Source organism: Phyllopteryx taeniolatus, chromosome 4 (genome assembly GCF_024500385.1).
Source record: "Phyllopteryx taeniolatus isolate TA_2022b chromosome 4, UOR_Ptae_1.2, whole genome shotgun sequence".
NCBI classification, from domain to species: domain Eukaryota; kingdom Metazoa; phylum Chordata; class Actinopteri; order Syngnathiformes; family Syngnathidae; genus Phyllopteryx; species Phyllopteryx taeniolatus.
The window spans coordinates 30,960,405-30,982,198 of NC_084505.1; the positions used below are offsets into that span (position 1 = coordinate 30,960,405).

A 21,794-nucleotide genomic window follows, 5' to 3' on the forward strand; every position below is an offset into this window, starting at 1 on the left:
TACTGTCATGCAGACACAAACGAAGAATAAACTTCAACTAGTTGCTGTAATTTTAGTCATTTTTCATAGATGATAAAGCGTATATGCCTGTGAGTATAGTTATGTCTACATGTGTTGTTCCACCATTTGTGTAAAACCGCAACTATTAATGCTAACTCTTAGCATGTCAATGGAATTTTCCATTATATTCTAGCATTAAGGTAGCTAGCCGGACACAGTTTGGTTATTACATATACAACGTGTAATTCTTTGGTTAACGTTTGGTTTGAGCGCCAACTTCAACTTGGAATTGCATTTACTGTTGAGAGGCAGAAATTCTGAGGATTTGGACAATTTTAACAGGGTCTCGAAACAATTAATTGATCATCAAAAATCATTATTGATTAATTTGATAACCGTTGAGTTGTCGAGGAATCAGTGCGCTTCTAGGTTGAGCACAAACGGTGCAACAACACATGAAGACAGACAGTATAACAGTACTGTCACTCTATCCTCTGTGAAGAACAGCTAATATTCGTGTTGTACTGATGCGCTAAAAGGAATTGAGACGTCGCGATGAATGTCATTACTGTATGTTTGTATGAAGTACAATATTATGGAGGGCAAGTGTGGTCACAGAACGAATTAAACTCGCATCTCAAGACACCACATTAAATTGGTTTATTTTGTCACAAGAACCTGGCATATGAACAGGGGTGTGTAGCCTTTTGATATCCACCGACTGCCTATATGGGCATCTCCAAATCTCCAGCCGCACTGTCGTTAGCGTGAAACACCTTGTCTAAAACACACTTGACGACGGAGCCTATAAATAACTTCACTCACATTCAGGCTGCCGTTGCTGAAAAACTCCAACAAATAGAAAAATGGAGCTTTTGTGCACTTCTGGTTTGTCGACGGGAAGCCGGCATCTGGCGCATTCTACTCCGATTCTAATCATTCGAGCCTTAATTTCACAGCTCACCGCCGCCCCAAGATTGAATTTAGTGGGCCAGATATGCTGATTTATTGGAACAGATAGTCAGGGCCGACGTTTCCGTAATTTCCCTAATGCTCTTACTTTGCTATTGTTGGAAAATGCACAAAGGCAGTACATAATAAAGGGGAATGTACTAAATCTGCTCAGTAAACTTTTATAGAAGTTTGTTCGGTTGCCTTTTAGGAACGTGAACAGGGGAGTTGCTAAAGTCAAAACTCCCCTGAGGTTGTTTTTTTTTTCTTTTAATAAAGCAGTTGCTGTACATTGCTTCCACTAATAGAGAAAAAGAGAAGAGCTAGTTTACAAAATCGTTATTAACTAACGATTCGGTCTCGAAACCGAGCCACTTTATTTCCATCAAACAAGCAATGTGAGCGGAAACATTTTCACATTGGAAAGGAGCAGAAGCAGTCATTTAGCGACATGTTGGAAACTTTTGTTTACACGTTGCAAATATTTTGTCAAGGTCGCTTTACATCGCCTGTACAGCTCTGCATGAGAAATAAGAATCTTGAGACAGGTGGAGGGACAGCAGACATATGGACCAGCTGAGCCACACAGTTTGATGGCTCATTATGTTATATTGTTGAACATTTGAAGTATACACATTTTGACAAAAGGGACATTTTTCCAACACGAAGCACTCTTTTTAATATCTGTAAAGAAAAATAATATTATTTCTGTGGACGTTGATGCAAGTTAAAGCGTAAACAGTTTCAAAGCTTGTTTGGTATCAGGAGAAATAAAGCAATGTGATGGGAAAATAAAAAAATCTGATAACCACAAAACCGGAAATTCAGGTTCAGGTTATTTTATTGATCTCCTCCAGGGAGAAATTTTTCTAATTGAAATTATTACGACGTAGCGCTCGGATGGTCAGTGCAAGCGTACCCGTTACAGCGATTTAAAAAAAAAAAAAAAAAAAAACACACCAGGTGACATGCTTGGAAGTAGACCCTGGAGTTAGTCCATTCTAGTTCTCGGTGACTTATGTATACAACAACGCCTCAGGGCAGTGTAGCGAGTGTTGCTCGTCTGGCTCGACACACTCAATCACTCCAAGATCGGGTGAGGGAACCTCCAGCGCATGATGGCTCCGTCCGAGCTGGTGCTGATGAGGATCCTGTTGTTGCAGCAGATCTCCACGCTGGTGATTCCACCGCCATGAGCTTTTCCGACATGGGTGATCGTCCCGTTCATGTAGTCCCACACCCTCACCAGCTTATCATCGCCGCCTGCCACACAAAAGTCAGCAAATATTATTTTTAATTGAGAGAAGAAAAAAAATCATCCATTTTCTATAGCGCTCGTCTCGCAAGTCTCATTCACACCTATGAGCAATTTAGATTCTTTACTGAACCTAACATGCATGTTTTTGGAATGAAAATAAGAGTGTTTGATGAACAACGAGGGAGACTGCAGTCGGCATGCATTGCTCCACTCTGCTTTGGCTTGCGCTTCAATTTCAATCAGTCCGATTGTACTATGCAGTGGTTGGCCGACAATTCACTATGCATTCATAGGATGGCCTCACATGTCAATCATTGTAGCGGTACCACAGCTGATGTCGTTGAGACTTCATAGAATTTTTAATATTATGCAGGTCTGAGGGAATAAATCCCACATAGGACCAAACATTGAATAGAAGGATTTAATTAAATTTGAATATGGATTTCATGTAATTTTAGATTATTTTTTCCATTTAATTTTTAGCGTAATTTCAATTTCAATTTATAAGTAGATTTTTCATGTATTTTTAATGTAATTTAAAATTTATTTTTCATTTGTTTACATTTTCAATTTAATTTAGCTTCTTTTATTTTGTAGTTATTTTAGTTGTAATTCTATTCATTTTATTTAAATTTTTGGCGATAACTCCAGGGTATAACCAGCTTCTCAATTCATTTGAATTGTATTCTATTGTATTTATTATTTAATAATTATGAGGAAAAACTAACAAAAACATACAAGGTAGAATAAAAAATAAAATAAAATATATAAATGATAACTATAACAAATACATAAAAACATATAACGTAATACATTGGTGCCTTGCGATACGAGTGTAATTTGAACTTCACCTAATTCTGAAATAGCAATACCAGTGAAATAGCAATACCAGCAGATACAAAATAAAAATATTTTTTCAAATATATTACATTATCTAATTATTTAATATAATAATTACATATAATTATGTAATATAATATAAGTATATATATAATTATTTTATATAATATATGTATTAATATATTATTATTATTATTATTATATAGGTATTTAAATACATGGCTATTTAAGAATTTTTTTTAAAAGGACTTTAATTCAATTCTAATTATCAAATTTAATTCAAATGAAATCCTCTTTTATGGTGAGCAATTCTCAGCATTGTAAGAGCTAATCAACGTGCAAGACCTAACCCTCAAAAGTGTTGACAGAAATATGCACACAAACAAAGAAATCCACACGACTGAATCAGCACAACCTCCTCAGTGAAGGCACGCAGAAAAAGCAAGTAGAAATGATTTGAAATGTAAATAAAACACACTAGACAATTAGTGACAGCATTTTCAATCAGTGCGCGTCGCACGACAGAGCGGCAAGGGAGTGAGCGAGCAGCTGCGTAACGGTCCACATTACCTGTCACAAAGAATCTGCCGTCGTGGGAGATGTGCATGCAGTTGATGGCCGACGTCTGCGTGCCCTGCAGCTCTCTGATCGCTGTCCCGTCGTGCACGTCCCAGTAGACGATCTGAACAGGTAGCCCGCAGTTATTCATTTGAAAGCGGCAATAAGGAGACAGCTGGATGAGATGTATTTGCTCTCTCTTACTATCTTTTCAAATTCCGATTTCCTTTTCCAGTAGTAGACATCAGACATTATCGACAGGAGGTATGCTTGGCCGCATTTGCAAAAAATAACACATGGTAGTAGTATGATGTTATCTGTCTACATGTGTTCTCCACCGTTTGTGTTCAAACATCTGTTGCTTCTAAAACCGCCACTCTTGATGCTCACCGTTAGCATGTTAATGGTGTTTTGCAATGTTTGATAGCATTACGCTTAGCGGACTTTTCTAAGGCAACACTGAAGTTGTTTGGAATACACAATGTGTAATTTTCTTGGTTTGATGTTTAGTTTGATAGTAAACCTCAACAGGGAGTGACATTAAAAAGCTTGCAGCCTTTTTTTTTTTTTTTAAATTCATTGTTCACAATTTTTTTTGTTTTTTTACAATACCTAATTCACATCATTGAGTCACTAAACTGTATGAAAACTATAAAAAATATATTATTTTGGTCTTCGCTTACTCAACAGCAGTATATTCGAATTATTTGCACACATTTTTACATTACTGTTTAATCATATTATAAGTGCTGTTTTAGTGTCTTTTTTTCAACAACGACAATTTAAATAATATAAAATATTTTTTTTCCCATGTAGTGTATATTGCATGTATTCTATATTACTGCATTTACTTGATGATTATTTTTTTCCCTCAGAGGATGAAAGGGGGTGTTTATTTGAGGTGCCGCACTTGTTTGCTCAAGTGGACAATTCAACATCCAATTAATTTGGGGAAGGGCTTTTATTGAGCTGAGGGCATCATTTGAGGAAATGTGGCATTTGTAATTGTTTTTTTTCCAGACTTGCACGGTTACAACCATTACCATTACATTTGTTTTATGTGGCACCTCATCAGTGCTGTTGCGCTATTATTGTTATATTATCTTCTCTCAATACTTTAGTCGGATGGTATATAAATAAAAAAGTGTCATCTTCTACCATGTCAGCCTGTATAAAATGATTAGGTTGAAATTATGTTTGATAAACAGGAGCCAAATTTAATAACCATCCTTGAGGCTTTACAACTATCAAAGTACGACAAACGTCTGACAAAAAGGCAATTGTTGTGTGTGGTTATTTATAGCAAAGGTGACAAAAACATCACCGTGGCGCACACTAAAGCATCCTTTTTTGTTATTTAGGGCACCCTGATTACATAAATGAAAAAAGGGTGGCGTGATGGGATTCATCGCATAATGAAAACAGTGTTTAGCTAAAAAAAAATTAAAGTTAATGTTAATATCAGTCTGCTGTTTTAATAGTGCAGCCGTCACAGCATTCATTTATAGGGGACATTATGGAAAATGGACTTCGTTAATTGTTTGTATACAAATAACTGTGTCTCTGCAGTGCCTGCCCACGCATAAAGTGTGAAATTAAACGACGAAGTTATTTGTTCACTGACCACGCCTAAACTTAAAACACATCTTAAATCGTCTTTTCTCATTCAAAGGAAGGAAAATGCTATTAATACTGTACGTTCCAGCATTCACCCACCAAAATAACAAAAATTGGTGCAATGTGAATTTGAATGACGAAAAATAGCACTCATATTATTACTATTACTATAATACTTAAATATATAGAGTAATGACATAATTAAATAGAATTTAACACTGCGACAACTGATAGGCCAATGTGCCGCTCCTTCTCGTGTGCCCGCCTTGGGCACCTGGGGGCAGTATGAGACAGACAGAGGTCTATACTGTTCACTGCGACGTCTTAACTCTTCACAGCTCATCAGTGCAGCACTAAAATTAGATGTTCTACGCAGAGGATAAAGACCATATGACAAAGGGCCCAATCCCAATTCTACCCCTTAGCCCTTCCCCTTCGCCTTAGCCCTTGGTTTTGCGCGTGCACGAGAATTAAGCGGTATACCATTTCCTGGGGGAAGGAGTAAGACGAAGGGGTGTAGGGTCCTTGAAACCAAGGGTGGTCGGGGAGCTCACTTGAAAGCGAGGTGTACGGGACGGCGGAACGGACAATGAAGTACATAAATGTAAGTGAGCATAATTATTGATATTCGTACGAATGACACTCGTGTTTTTTATCATCGTAAATATAATCCATGTTTGGAATTGTTGGTTGAACGGCTCGTTATGACGAGCTCGCGTATCGCTAGTCTACCGTCAGAGTACGGTGACTCATTCGCAGCCTACGCACTTCACTACAAAGTACTGGATTTTATGAACGATTAGAAAGAATTATTAGACAGCTAAGTCACATTCAGAAGCTACGTAGCTAATGTAGTAGCATTGCTAATAATGTTGCTTCTGAGTATACTGTGACGTTCGCTTTCCATTGAGTTAAGATGGAGCCTCATATGTAATGCAGTAATTAATAATTTCACCGGCGTGAAGCCATCAGCTGTGACTCCCTGTGAATTTTCTCATCTGACATCGGCTTTACTAAACACAAATGAGGTCAACGTAATAAATAACCGGACGCCTCCAGAGGGACGCGACAAGGCAACCGTCTTTTACAACAGCACACGACACTCCAGAACGACAAGCCCAGTGCCAAAATGGCAACGGACACAAAATGCAATTAAAAAGTTCCTTTTAGAGGAATATGAACAAAAAACGACATGAGATTGAAGCAAGAAATATCTTGCTTTTACACCTTTCCAGTTAAAATGTCGATACTGTATTTAAATGTTGTTTATGTTCTTAACATTATATTATTTCTATTTTATATTATACATGAAATAGTATATATTACATATAGTCTTTATGATCAAATATTCTATACATTTCCCATATACATATTTCAATATTTTCAAATAAAAACATCTACATACATATACATACCTAAATGTAAATAATCACACTATCATATCATAATATGGAAATTTTCTCAAGTGTCAAGTGTGTTCTGTAAATAAGTGTGTCTCTGTGATACAGTAATTTTGCCCCTTCATCTTGGCCTTTCAAACGAAGGGCTAAGGGGAAGGGCTAAGACAAAGGGGAAGGGCTAAGAGGGTATGAGTACTGCTATATTGTCTGTCTACATGTGTTGCTGTACTGTTTGCGTTCAGATTTCCGTTGTTTCAAGGATTCTGGAATACGGTCCACTTGAACAGCTTTTCATTTATGAAATGTGCACGGCATCCTGTATCACTCCACTTCATTTGAAAGACGTCTAATATTGTTAATGATCAAGTCATGAAATGAGAATTGAATCCTAATGACAGATTGCACGACTGATCTTTATTAGTAAGGGAGAAGGGAGATGGCAGCATGGTGGGACTAGTGGTTCGCACGCTCTTATCGCAAATCTTTCCCCAGTGAAATGAATTCAAATGGCAAGCCGTTCCAGTCTACCCCAACAACAACAACAACAACAACAACAAAACGCAACAAAAATGTAGTGTAGTTGGGAGAAAATCAAGCTAAACCTTGCTCCTCACTTACATGTGTTCCTATCCATATTGTTATGAGTGTGTACATTAGCTATTTGTCAGTCTAAGGTTGGTATTAGGGAATTTCTTCCATAAAACTATGACTGTAGTTTGGGTTTGAAACAGATAAGGTACTAAGTAAGGTTTCTTTATCTGCTAAGAACAATAGCCCAATTGACCGTCTGTGAGTCAACTGCGCTGCCCCATTTAAATCAGTTGGTCAGTAAAGCTGACTGTCAGAGATGTGCGGGTGAGTAATTGCACTACAGTAACCTTAAAAAATATGCACTGAATCTACAATAAATGAACTGTGATATTGTGAGGGATTTTTAATGATGTAATGAACTAGAGTGAAACGAATGAAACAGTTTTTGCAAATTTTTTGCTTCAATTCTTTGGAAATAGCCACAGAAATATGAGTCATTCTTCGCAGAGGATAGAGAAAATGACTATGCCTGTGACTATTGTGAGATGATCTGTTTAAATGTATTGAATGTTAAACTTCTCGATTGTCAAAAGGGGAAATGTTTTAAAATATGCCCAGGTAAATCTCGACTGCGACCTTTTGTTTGCATGTTCCCCGGTGCATCCCGGCTTCCTCCCGCACTCCAAAAACACGCGTGTTAGCTTGAAGACTGGAAATTTTGCGAATGTGAGTGTGAATGCTTGTTTGTCTGCAGGTTCCCCGCGATTTGCTTAGGAACCACTTCAGCACGTACCGCCCCTCTCGCTCAAACGTTAGCCGGGATAGTCTCCATCTCACCCGCGACCCTAATGAGGACAAGCGCTATAGAACATGAACGGATGGATGCCCAGGATAACCCTCTAGCTTCAAGGCAGTGAATCGGATGCACCATGAGCTCTAATGACTTCAATTTTGGGCACAATTCAGTCGTATTGCGATATTCAACTGGACAGCTCTCACATCTCTTTAGTGTATTTCTAAAGCATTGAGCTAAGCAGGCCCGATATGGACGTATTCATCCCCCCCCCCCAGGCAGAGTGCCTGTGTGCCGGGATGAACAGATGGTGGATTTGGCTGGCGTCGGCACATCCGTGCGCAGGAAGGCACGAGCGCTGCCCTGCATGCATCCTTCCTCAGAGTCGCACTAATTAGCGCGAGATATCGTCACCTCTCGGCAGTGGCGGGAAGTCATGAAGTCCAAACAATTTTAAAAAACATTTGCCCAATGTAACATGCATCAGGTTTCTTACATCTCGATGTGAAAAGTACAATTCCGATTTTTTTTTTCCCTTGGAATTCCCACAAACGCGTCAAGACGAGACCTACACGAGGGGGGATATTTACTTCCGTTAACGCACGGCGCTCATGCGTGTGTGCATGCGCAATGTGATGTCACAGACTCATTCCATCCACACTAGTCACATTTGTTTTTATAAAGTGAACGACTACATAAAAAGATGCTATTTACCAAAAAACTCTGAATTGGGCGTCATGCCCTGCAGTGTGAACGTAGCCTTCTTTTTACACCAGTATCTGTACTTACACTAAAGTATAGTTTGTGACTACTTTAATCCACCTATGTTTCTCGGCGCGTCTGATGAGAGGAGTGTGTGCTCAGGTTAAAGGGGATGTGGATGAAGTGCACACACCTTCGGGGAGCGAGGACAAAGCCAGCATATTTACGACGAGCCGAGAAATACGGCTTTTCTAACTAATCTACGGACGTGCGTTTGTGTGTGTGTTATTGTGCAACTGGCCGCCGTGGGAGGCTGCGCTAATCGCAGCACAGCAGCAGGCTTCTTGCTTCTGCTCAGCTCAGCGAGTGGAAAATATTATGATGCAATAATGAGCCATTTAAATTAGCGGGCGTGTGTTTACCTACGATTTATTTCTGTGTCTCAACATGACATATTTTGGCGGAAAATAGAGTCAGTCCATTGCTAAACATTGAGGGGGGGAATGGAAATAACGTTGGCGAAACTAACCTTCCTGTCAGTGCCGCTGGTGACAATCTGGTGTTCTTCAGGGTGGTAGCACACGGTCTTGAATGACGAGTTTTTGGTAATTATCTTCCGAATCCGCACAAATTTTCTACACAAGCAGGTGGAAAAGAACATTAATTGCTTTTGAATATTGAGGGGGAAAAAAAAAACAAGACAGTTTGATAAAGCCTTAATTCACTAAAAAAAAGACTTAACTCTTACACATTGGTCGGTTGAAATATGACCCTTTTTAACAGCAATAACAATACCCTAAATAGTATTTTTCCACTGAAAAGTGTTGACTAAAAAATGTTGTAAACTCCTTCTTTTGGACAGCGACAAAGTCTGAGTGCACTGAAGTTGAGTTAAATCAATGAAAATTGTGGTAATGGGAGTCTTGAAACTGTGCATGCAATTAATCTGACAAACATATATGTACTGTTTATCTAAACTCCTCCCAGCTCATCAGTACAACACTAATATTGGTCAATCTCTGCAGAGGATGAAGAATATATGACTGTGAGTATTGTTATACTGTCTGTCTACATGTTTTGTGCAGTTTGCATTCAATCCGTTGCTTAAAAGGCCTATAGCACTAAACCATAGATGCTAATTAGCGTTAGCATGGAGGTAGCCGACTGAAAGGCTACGCTTTGTCGTTATTTTAAATACACAAAGTGCCATTTTCTTTGTTTTCTATTTAGTTTAAGAGTAAATTTCAACTGGGTGTGGCATGAAAAAGCGTGAAGTCTCTTTATTGAAGAATTGTTCCTTGTCTGCCAAAGTCCTGCTTGGTGTGAAGTGAGTTGAGTTCACTGCCACCATACAGCGCTCTTATCTCACGTTTCCGCTCACAAGCCGAAACAAAAAAATTAAAAATTGCATCTCGAAAAACTTATCTCAGGTCATTTATATTTCAAAGTACCACCGTAGTGCATTTAAGCTCCATCGTGTAATTCCACCTGACGGCTGAATTTCCCACACATTTTGTATCGTGTTTGTATGTGTTGGTCGGTTGTGAGGCAACTCACACAATGTCCCAGATGATGCAGGTTCCATCCATGCTGGCAGTGACGCTCTCCTTGTCATCGCTCTTGATCTGGACACACTTGACAGTGGCTTTGTGCTCCGTCAAGAACGCAAGCCGTCGGTGGCCGTGCTTCAGCAGCTCCCAAACGCAAACCTATATCAGATTCAGGGAAGTGATTACGTCACTTGAGGTTTAACAGACCATCCATTTGCTATACCGCTTATCCTGTTTCAGGTCACCGGGGAAGCTGGAGTCTATCCCAGCTGACTCGGGCGAAGGCAGACTACTCGATACATTGCCCCCCATCCAATCACAGGGTGCATATATTATGGGGGGCGTGGAACAGAGGGTAAGTGTACACCCTGCAGCCAGAGGATCGCCATTTCATATCCCCCGCCTGAGATTTGAACCCAGAACCTCCAAACTGTGAGGCAGACGCACTACACACTCGTACGCTGTTCCTCCGTATCATGGGCATATTAAACTGCATCAATTTAACAATCAACTAATCAATTCTTGTTATTGTTAGTATTCATTTGAACCCAGAACCTCAGAATTGCAAGACACTTTGGTCTGAGCACAAAAACAGTGAATAGGTGATTTTTTTTTTTTTTTTGTTTTGTTTTTTTTTTCCCCTCAGCGACTAACAGAGAACAGGTTCCCAAAAATCTACAAAATTCTCATGAATACACGGGGGTTACTGTATAAGATTAGACTCAACTTTTCTGATGTCTAAAGAAGCACAACATGACATCAGCAAAGGTAAGCTGAGCTATCGCTACATTTTGGTTACCAATGCACAACATTGGCATGGAAACAGGAGTTGAGAAAAAATCATCCCATTCAGAAAAACATTTACAAAACAAAGAATCAAATAGTTGCGAATTAATGTTCCCCATAGTTCAATTTTGTTAAATGTCAAGGTTGGAACTTTACTTTGAAGGCGACTGCCCCCAATATGACAGGAGCTTAATATTTGTATATATTTTGTATATACAGTAATACAGCCATTCGCTGTTCCTATCCCCCGTGAATAGCGAAAATCTGCAGATAATTGACGCCCATTATAACTGCATAGATTTGTATTTTTATTTTTTTTAACTCAAAAGATTCTTGAATTAGCGGGGATAAACTGCCACTAAGTGTTTTCAAAGTTGGTTCTTCCCCCAAAAAAGAAAAAAACTTTTTGGGGGTTTTGTTTTCATGTGATTTGTGTGTGTGCGTGTGTGTAAATCCGCAGTCAGGCGAATCCGCAAATATGTGAGTGTCCACTGTTCGCAGTATATCTAGATTATAATGTATCATCATCATGCAAGACTGACCGTTCCCTCTTGCCCCCCGCTGACGATCTTCTTGCAGTCCGTGGACCCTTTGATGGCCGACACGCCGTTCCGGTGCGCGTTGTGAATGATTAGCATGAGGCGGCCGCTCTGCGGGGCGAAAACGCGAATCTTCCCGTCGTTCCACCCTGAAAAGAAAAAAAAAAACCCACTTGATGAAATGCAATTTTATCGCCCACATTCCCAAAACAAGCACGTTCTTTGGACACGATTCAGCACACAGTCGTTCTACTTGTGTGCCCTTGTCGTTTTTATAATCTGCTGAATTGCGCTCAAATAAATTGATATCAAATAAATGTTCAAACGGCTTTCCATATGTTTGTCTACAGCAGTGGTCACCAACCTTTTGAAACTGAGAGCTACTTCTTGGGCTACCAGTTTGAAACACACTTCTGAAATAAGTTTGCGCAAGTTATCTTTATTTAAATGTTATTGTTCGTGATTATTCATCTATGTGAAGACACTGGTCATGTTAAAAAATTCTCACAATACAATGCAATGTAATTATCACAATGCTTTAGCAAGGTAGGAACTTATTTGTATAAATCTCTGCAAACGTTGACATTTCAACATCACACTGTCCCATCACTGATGAGCTACTTATGTAGGCCTTGTAGGACCTCTGGGCTTGTGCTAACCACCTCACAGCTGTTTCATTTGGATTGCTACCCGTGATGATGCTGTGTCCGTCAACCATCAGGTATACAGAGTGACAGGTAAGGCAAGGTTCCGGGATCCTCAGCAGCTCTTTGGACTTGTCGATGTGCCACACCCTGATGTCCTCCTCTGACCCGGTGACAAACAACTCTGAGGAGCCGCTAATGACGAGAGAGAAAAAAAAAAAAAGCAACAAAAAGGTGGGGATGAATATCTATAGCTGACGACAACAAAATCTGAGACGATGCGTTATAAACCTTTAGGTGGAAAAGCATTAGGTCCGGCTGACATTCCTTGTCGTATGTAGTTCCAATCCAAATATAATCACGATTTATGACGAAGTGCATTTGTTTTGTTTATAAACTAATTCTACAATTCCAAAAAAGAAACCATATAGTAGTGGGTTAATGTTCTGTAATAGTTTACGCAGAATATAGCGTTATATATTTATGAAAATCCACTATAATAAAGCTACAGTCAAACAGGATGCAATCAGCTTACAGGATAATAAAAAATTATTATTTAAACATACAGTGAGTACGGGAAGTTTTCAGACCCCCTTAAAATGTTCACTCTTTGTTATATTGCAGCCATTTGTTAGTCATTTAAGTTCATTGTTTCCCTCATTAACAACACCTCATAGAGTGACAGGAAAAAAAACGGAATTCTTTAAATTTTCGCTGATTTATTAAAAAAGAAAAACTGAAATATCACACAGCCATAAGTATTCAGACCCTTTGCTGTGACACTTGTATTGAACTCGCGTGCTGTCCATTTCTTCTGATCATCCTTGAAATGGTTCTCCACCTTCACTGGAGTCCAGCTTTGTTTGATTATACTGATTGGAAAGCCACACCCCTGTCTATATAAGACCTTACAGTGCATGTCAGAGCAAATGAGAATCATGAGGTCAAAGGAACTGCCTGAAGAGCTCAGAGACAGAATTCTGGCAAGACATAGATCTGGCCAAGGTTACAAAAAAAAAATTCTGCTGCACTTAAGGTTCTTAAGAGCACAGTGGCCTCCATAAGAGCCTTGGTGAGAGAGGTAGAGAAGAACCCAAAGATCACTGTGGCTAAGCTCCAGAGGTGCAGTCGGGAGATGGGAGAAAGTTCTAGAAAGTCAACCATCACTGCAGCCCTCCACCAGTCGGGGCTTTTTGGCAGAGTGGCCCGATGGAAGCCTCTCCTCAGTGCAAGACACATGAAAGCCCACATGACCAAGATAGAAATTGTTGGCCTTCATTCTCAGTGTCATTTGTGGAGAAAACCAGGCACTGCTCATCACCTGTCTAATACAGTCCCAACACTGAAGCATGGCAACATCATGGTGTGGGGGTGTTTTTCAGCTGCAGGGACAGTGGGACTGGTTGCAATCGAAGAAAAATGAATGCGGCCAAGTACAAGGATATCCTGGACCAAAACCTTCTCCAGAGTGTTCAGAACCTCAGACTGGCCCGAAGGTTCACCTTCAAAAAAGACAATGACCCTAAACACACAGCTAAAATACCAAAGGAGTGGCTTCAGAACAACTCCGTGACTGTTTTTGAATGGCCCAGCCAGAGCCCTGACTTAAACCCAATTGAGCATCTCTGGAAAGACCTGAAAATGGCTGCCCACCAACATTCACCATCCAACCTGACAGAACTGGACAGGATCTGCAAGGAGGAATGGCAGAGGATCCCCAAATCCAGGGGTGAAAAACTAGTTGCATCATTCCCAAAAAGACTCCTGGCTGTATTAGCTCAAAAGGGTGCTTCTACTAAATACTGAGCAAAGGGTCTGAATACTTATTGCTGTGTGATATTTCAGTTGTTCTTTTTAAATAAATGAGCAAAAACAGTTTTTTTTCTGTCAATATGGGGTGCTGTGTGTACATTAATGAGGAAAAAATGAACTTAAATGATTTTAACAAATAGCTGCAATATAACAAAGAGTGACAAATTTAAGGGGGTCTGAAAACTTTATATACCATATTACATTATATTAAATCAATGTGGTTGATATCATTTTCAATGTGATTCTATTCTATTCAACTCATTATATTGCATTAGATTAATGTGGTGTGGTTGTCGATCACTCTATCGGTCCATTAGATAAAATGTGTGCTTCTACCGCCCTCTTGTGTGGATAGCGGGTACTGAACTCACATGCTAAATCCCACTGTAATTTGAAGAACACACACAGGGTTGTTTTTTTACTTCCTGTAATTTGATAAGGAAGAAACTGTCTTTAATTAGCAGCCCAAGTTTACATTAGATGAGTCACTTCAGGTCTAATCAACATGTTCTTCAGTGCAAATCGAAATGGACACCCATGGTGCTTCTTGGTATATAATACGTATCATACAGTCATTGAGACTATAGCTCCTTTCTTTTCATTTGTGACTTTACCACTTACAAAGCGATGGAGACGTCCTTGACGGCGCCGTGGTGACTGGTGGATACGAGCTCGGCTTTGAAGTCCTTCAGATCCAGCCAGTAGATCTCGGACGCGTCCGTGCCGGCGAAAAAGTGGCGGCCGTCGTCTTTGAGAGCGATGGAGGTCACCCCGTTGTTCATCTGCACGTGTCTAATGTGGAAGAAAAGAGGGAAGGAGTCAGTCAGCACCGATTCCCAACCACTGCGCTGGAAAATGATCACTTCATTAGTTGGAAAATTATTATTTACTACAAATAATGCATCTTCGTTAATCTATCTATGCCAGCGACGTGTTGTGACAGGTAGAACAAAATTAATGCTCTTCCACAAAATGGCAGAAGGCACACTTAACCTGTGTAACCCCCCTGTTGCCATTCATACAATATAAATTATTTACAGTGAATCCCGGACATTTGTGAATTTGCCGATTTGCACATTTTTGGGTGGGAACAGATGCTTCGTTAGTCGCTCAAAATCTCAACCTATTCACAATTTTTGTGCTCGGGCCAAAGCCACATCTAATAGTGGCATCTTGGGGCCGAGGCAATATATAATAAGCAAATAGGGGGAACGTCATTTAGTCCTAAAAAGTGCTTTGCCACCATCTTGAGGCACCTATAGACAATTACAAAACTTTCTGGGTGTCAGTTACTCATAGGTTTTTGTGATTTGCGGCAGGGCTCGGTCCCTGTCCCCCTTCAATAGCCGCAGAACAATGTACGCTACTCGGAAAAGGTTAGTGCTAATCAGGTTTGATGGGAAATTTCAGGATGAACCGAAATAAAAAAAAAAAAAATGTTTATTATAGAGCTTCATCAGCAGGTTGCAACAGAGAGACTGGAAGAGTGACAGAAAGGCAAATAAGTGGATGTCCTTGGAAATGTTTAGCGATCAAAAAATTGTTGTTCATTTTACTATTATAGTCCATCCTGAAAGCCCAATACAGTGGATAGGGACCCGACCGGGCCCCACCACGGATAGCGAAAATCCGTGAACAATTGACGTCCATTGTAATTGCATTAGGAAAAAAATATTTGTTTTAACCCCAAAATACGTGAATAAGCGGGGATATACCACCAATAAGCAATTTCGCGAAAAAAAAACGGCCGTTGGTTCCCCATCCCAAAAATAAAATTACAAAAAAACATTTTTTTTACAATGCGCAGATTGCCAAACCGCAAATATGCGGTGGTCCACTGCCTGTATCCTTAATTTTTACTACCACCGGTCTAGCATACCACTTGTAGAAATAAAACTCCATGTGGACTCACCTGAGAGCTTTGAAGCTGGTCGTGGAGCACAGTGTCAAGGTGCCAAATCCGGACCCAACAAGTAGTTCACCCGTACTTAACACCTTTAGTACATTGGCCCCCTGTGCATGACAAACATTCAAAACCCTAAAAATGAAAAATGTTCTCCAACCTTCCACCAGGACTAGAGTTTCATACACTGTGGGGGGAAACTCACCAGGCTGTGTTTAGTTTTCACGGGACCGTAGTCGTTCAGAGTCATTGTCTTGGTGTTGATTTTCAAGATGTCTCCACTAGAAGTGCCGCAGAAAATGAACTCATCGTCCGGTGCGAACTTGTTGAAAAAAAAGAAAATAAAAAAATGGTGCCAGCCAATCACATGGCGCAGACAGACAAACAACCAATCATATTACAGTCAGTTATCTCGCAGACTACACGGACCTGAACGCCACTCTCACCGATGAGTTTTGTGACATCATCTCTCTCGACTGTTTCACGCAATGATCCTATTTACACTCATTTTCTAGCACAATCGAAGCTCGATTAGCAGTGAGTTAACGAGAAATAACGACGACCTAACTATTGTACGTATGGACTTGTGATTGGTTTCAATGGAGGAACTGCAATAAAAGGCTTTACAGTGCTCGTCAGTTTCTGAAATAACAGCTTTTTTTGGTGGATTTCACATAGGAGTTGTTTGGTTTTGCAGGGCTAGAAAATGCAACATAGAACGGTGCCGTTATAAGGCAGTCTCCTCGTAGGCATGGCTTTATTTCTGTCTAAATGGCGCTTGTCATACACACCTCGATGCATTTCACCGTCCTCTTCATCTTGCGCATCTTACAGTCTGTAGGCTTAATCTTGTTGAATTCGTCCAGCTCCCAGAGCTGCAATGTTGCCCTGCGCAAACACAGCAAGACAACAGCTAGGAAAAGCTCACAAAATTACAGCGCGTTGGTCATTGTTTACAAGGTGAAGATAATTCATAATTATGACGGCTCAAGCGCCGTCTAGAAATCTATCTGGATGAGAACAACTGAAGCCAAAACTCAAAACAATTGATTTTGGGGGAAAAGCCTTGAAGATCTTTGCATTGATGAAAGAAAATTTGGGGGCGGGGGGGGGGGTTTATTATCCAGATAAATTAAACCAAAAAGAGAAGATGGACATCGTTCACCCACCTGCCGGCAGAGACGAATATGTTGTCGTTGGTGTTGGAGTACTTGACGGTGAGGCGGTGACACAAACTCAAAGGTAACGCTGGAGCCGAGCAGATGGCCTGCTTGGTCGTAAGGTTCCACAAGAGTATTCTGAGGAAAAAAAACACAACTGTCAAATGCTACAGTGGGATGAAATTATCCAGTGGTGGGAAAATTCTCGATTCAATTGAGCCAACTTTCTCGCTAAAGTCTCAACAATCAAAAAATAAATAAAAATTATATACAGTGAACCCCCGTATAGTCGCAGATTTTTGGGGGGAGTCTAAATATTTGCGCTAATATACAGTACCTATGAGGGGAGGAGTCTATTGTCTCATAGAAAAAAAGTGTTTTGCCACCATCTTGTGGCATCTATATGTAATTACAAACCTTTCTGGGTGCACATCAATTACTCGCTGATTTTCGCTATTTGCGTCCGGGCTCGGCCCCTATAAGCCGTGAATAGCGCAGGTTCACTGTACTGTGGTGCCTTGTGATACGAGTTTAATTCATTCCGTGACCACGTTCATAACTCAAAACATTCGCATCTCAAATAATCTTTTCCCATTGAAGTAAATGGAAATGCCATTAATCCGTTCCCGCCTCCCATAGAAAAAAAACAAAAATTGATGGAATCTCTGTTTTATTCTCTATTGTACTTTATAAAACCATACAGCAATGACATAATTAAAAAAATTGAACAGTTTTTGTCACACTGCCTCTTTTTGAATTAAACGGCCATTGTGCTGCTCTTTCTGGTATGGGCGCCTCGGTCACTGGGGGCAGTATAAGGCACACAGACGTCTATACTGTTTATTGAGATGTCCAAACAGCTTCAGCTCATCAGTGCAGCACTACGAGTAGTCTTTTTTTTTCCAGAAGATAAAGAATATATGACTGTTCGTACATGTGTTACTCCACTGTTTGTGTTCAATCTGTTGCTTGAACAGTTATAGCACCGCATCATAGATACTATTTAGCGTCTGCACTAAGCTAGCAGGCTGAAAGGCAATGCTATGTGGTTGTTTTACATATACATGTAATTCTCTTATTTTATGTTTAGTTTGACAGTTAGCAAATAGCCAATAAACAGCTTGAAGCCTCTTATTGAATAACAGTTCACTATTTGCGACTTACTACATACTGTGAAGTGAGTTGAGTTCACTGCCACCATACAGCGCTCGTATCAAAAGAATTGGCTCAACGACGGCTCGTATCTCGAAAACCCCATTAGACCAGTAACTCGTATCTCAAGGCACCACTGTATTTTTATGTTTCCCTTATTTTCCACGGGCAATGTTCCGATTCAAATTCAAACTCATCGTGAAGAGATTTCATATAATTGCATGCACACTTCAATGTTAGACAGCCCCACATTTCCTCCATTCGACTCAACAAACATGAGATTTGCCTTCCATCATCTTGACCCCCGAGGGACACCAGATACTTGTCATTGGGAGAAAAGGCCAACGCCTCCACCTTGGATTCGTGGATTACAAACTTAGTGTACAGGCATCGCTCCGCGTAGTCCCAGACGATTATCTCGGCCTAGGAAAATACCATATGCATGTTCAAAGTGGGAATTAAAAGGGAATTCCAAAATGATTTTCGAAGGAAATACTGTAGATATAAACTCTATACACCCCTGTGTGAATGCCAGGTTTTTGTGATATCAATAAATGAGGACACAGTACACCATTCCAAAACTTTTTCCATCATTAATGTGAACTACGACCTGTACAACTACTTTTTTTTTTTTTTTTAGATATCTTTTTAAATAAGGGCAATTAAAATAAATGAGATAATGTGGTCACACAAGTGTGCGCACATGGTTTTATCACCCAAAAAATGGCATTGAACAGGGGTGTTTTACTGTCTATGATGCCTAGAAATGACATAGTGGTGTTGGGGAAAGGGGGCTACCTCAAAGTCATTGTAATTGATTTGTCCAGAGGCAATATACACCCCACTTTTAGACATGGAGACGCAGGATACATCGCTGGTGTGACCGTGCAGGAAGACCCTCTTGGCGTCTTTGATCCGTCTCAGGACTACGGTGCATCCCAGAGGGTAGATGAGGTGCTCTTTGTCCGGATGAAGTCTCATGCCAAAATGTACTTGTCCTGAAATAACAAAGGGAAGCACACGGATCATGTTGCTTGACTTCACTTATTCTCATTTCAAAACATTATTTGTTTTTTTTAATAAATCACATTACACTTTTATTTACAGTACATGCATAGTATACCAGTCATCAGATTAGTCTAATGAATCCAGAGACTTATCCAGTGTAATTTAAATAGAATACGAAACTAAGATGAAATAAAATAAGATGAAAAAGAGAAAATACTTATCTACAGATGTGGGTGTGTACGAAGATGCAAATGCAGCGAGGATGTGGACGCAGTGATAATACAAATGGAATAGGCTTCATGTCAGGGCTACAGAGCACTGTTTAACAGTCTTCTGAAAAGAAGCTGTCCCTCAGCCTGGTGGTCCTGCACCAGATGCTCCGTAGCCTCCTGCTCGAGGGGCGAGGATGGAAGAGCGAGTGTGTGGGCTGGGTTGACTCTTTGACGATGCAGAGGGCCCTCTTTCGGCATCTGCTGGTGAAGATGTCAGTGGTGGTGGGAAGTCCACCAGATGTTCTACTTCCTCTCTGTACTTGGATTCATCATTGTCCGTGATGTGTCCCACTGCTGCTGTATCGCCCGCAAACTTCATTATATGATAACTCGGGAGTTTCGCGAAGCAGTCGTAGGTCAGTAGAGTGAAAAGGAAGGGGCGCCAGGCTGAGGCTGATGGACGAGGAGACGCTGTTGTGGATCCTGACAGTCTGCGGTCTATTGATCAAGAAGTCCAGGACCCAGTTCCCCAGTGATAGCCTGAGCCGTAGAATGTCCAGCTTTGGCAGCAGGGTCTGTGAGATGTTGTTGTTGAAGGCGGAGGTGAAATCCAGGAAAAGCAGGCGCTCGAAGGAGTTCTTGTTTTCCAGGTGGGTGAACCACTGATGAGACAGCATCATCAGTGGAACGGTTCTGCCTGTAGGCGTACTGTGAAGGTCCACGGTGACGTTGACGGAGTTTTTGATCTGTGCCATGATCAGTTTCTCAAAAACTGAGGAGCGTGTCATCGGATGGCGCTGTGAGTCTGGCGCCCGGGGGTGTTGTTGCTGGGGTCCTCAAAGTGGGCAAGAAACTGGTGGACGGCATCTGCCAGGGAAGGGTCATTGTTCATTCTTAGTTTTGTAGTTTTGTGATGCACTTGATGCCTTTCCATGTGCTCTGAGGGTCATTGGAGCTAAAGTGACCATGGATTCTCTGTCTTCTTTCGCCCTTATGTGGCTAGAATACAGTATATGCCACCCAGTTGTTCCCAGTTGTTGGGACAAGAGCCGCTAGCCAGTGACCAGCTAGTTTACGGGCTAACACGCAGATTGGCGGCGGGCACTTCCGCGATGTCACCGTCAAACTTGGGATTTTAAATAACGACACCAAGCTGTTGTGTAAATTGTAAATAAATAAATAATAAAACTTAAATGAATTTTTTTTTTTAACTATATCTTCACAATGGTGTACCTACTTGTCTTTTCCTGTTTTCAGCAATTGTATCATGTAGAATGCACTTAAAAACAAATAAAATACATAAAATTTTCTCTGTTGGAGAACTTACCGTTGAAGCCGGAAACCGCCGCCAGTTCAAGCTGTGCAACATTTTTGGGTTCCATCTTGTCGAAAATCCAGTGTACAATGACTGATAATGAAATAGGATTCAAATTAAAAATACAATCTTTTATGTCTCTAAAAAGGCCTTAGACCATATATATATATATATATATATTTATATATAAAATAAAGTTATATCCATATATCTGTATATATATATATATTTCCACAGGTGGAAGCCAATGACTTTTTTTTACTCGTAAACGCGGTCCATGTGACGTCCCTAAGAAGCTTCTGACGGCGATAGGAAGCACGTCATTTGGAAATAAAAATGACGCCGAAGTGAATCCGGCTTCTCGGTGATGTTTATATATGTGTGACTATTCATCCGAATGCAACGTCATGTACGTTTGATCCCTTTCGTGGAGCGAAATGACTGGAAAGACTATTACACCCCGCATTGCAATTCAACATGACAACCACAATACATGTTCCAAATATAAATCCTGCACCGTACTGTATTTTAAAGTCTTTTTTTGCATGGCCATGATGGCTACTTTTGTAACGTATATGCGCACATTTTGCGAATTACTAGCCGTACAACTTTCATTGGACGTTTACCGTGCGCCTAAATAAGCTCGAATAACTCAAAATACGAGCCGCTGAGTGCGAAGTTGTTGCAAATCAACTTACCGTTCAGTCACCAAACGCCTGGAACTCAAGTGAGAAAAGACTATGTTTCAAGTTAAATGTTTAATTTGACATGTTTTCCAGAAAGGGCGTTTGTGAAAAAAAAATAATAATAATAAAATAACGTGGTCGTTGTCTATGACCACTAACAAACGTTGCCTAGCAACGGGCGCCCTGCTAGTCCAGCCCCCATCCCGTATTTCCCATGCTGACAAAATGCATCTATTTTCTAGTTATCCTTGACTTACAACTTTTTCCAATTTGCAAATTGTCTTCACTGTTAATAATGTTGAGATACTGCAAGCATTGTTTTTGGTACCAAACCCCTATTTACAAAAAACATAAAATAAAAATAGCAACAATGGAAC

At 40.4% G+C, this 21,794-nt stretch overlaps 1 protein-coding gene across 2 annotated transcripts; it reads right to left on the bottom strand.

The window, feature by feature from the left end:
* Positions 1–959: 959 nt before the first annotated feature.
* cfap52 (cilia and flagella associated protein 52) lies at positions 960–21,564 on the bottom strand. 2 transcript variants are annotated; one of them, XM_061771627.1, is made up of 15 exons: positions 21,430–21,564; positions 20,744–20,824; positions 18,995–19,194; positions 18,483–18,619; positions 17,054–17,182; positions 16,676–16,772; positions 16,090–16,206; positions 15,894–15,994; positions 14,603–14,773; positions 12,216–12,364; positions 11,529–11,674; positions 10,208–10,359; positions 9,180–9,285; positions 3,620–3,731; positions 960–2,214 (listed from the first exon to the last, which is right to left on the bottom strand). In XM_061771627.1, the coding sequence occupies exons 2-15, from the start codon at positions 20,796–20,798 to the stop codon at positions 2,033–2,035; spliced, it is 1,854 nt and encodes a 617-aa protein (XP_061627611.1). In that variant the 5' UTR covers positions 20,799–20,824; positions 21,430–21,564; the 3' UTR covers positions 960–2,032. The 2 variants fall into 2 exon arrangements, with proteins under 2 accessions (XP_061627611.1, XP_061627612.1); XM_061771628.1 differs by having other exon boundaries at positions 18,995–20,283; positions 21,430–21,497.
* Between the last annotated feature and the right edge of the window lie 230 nt (positions 21,565–21,794).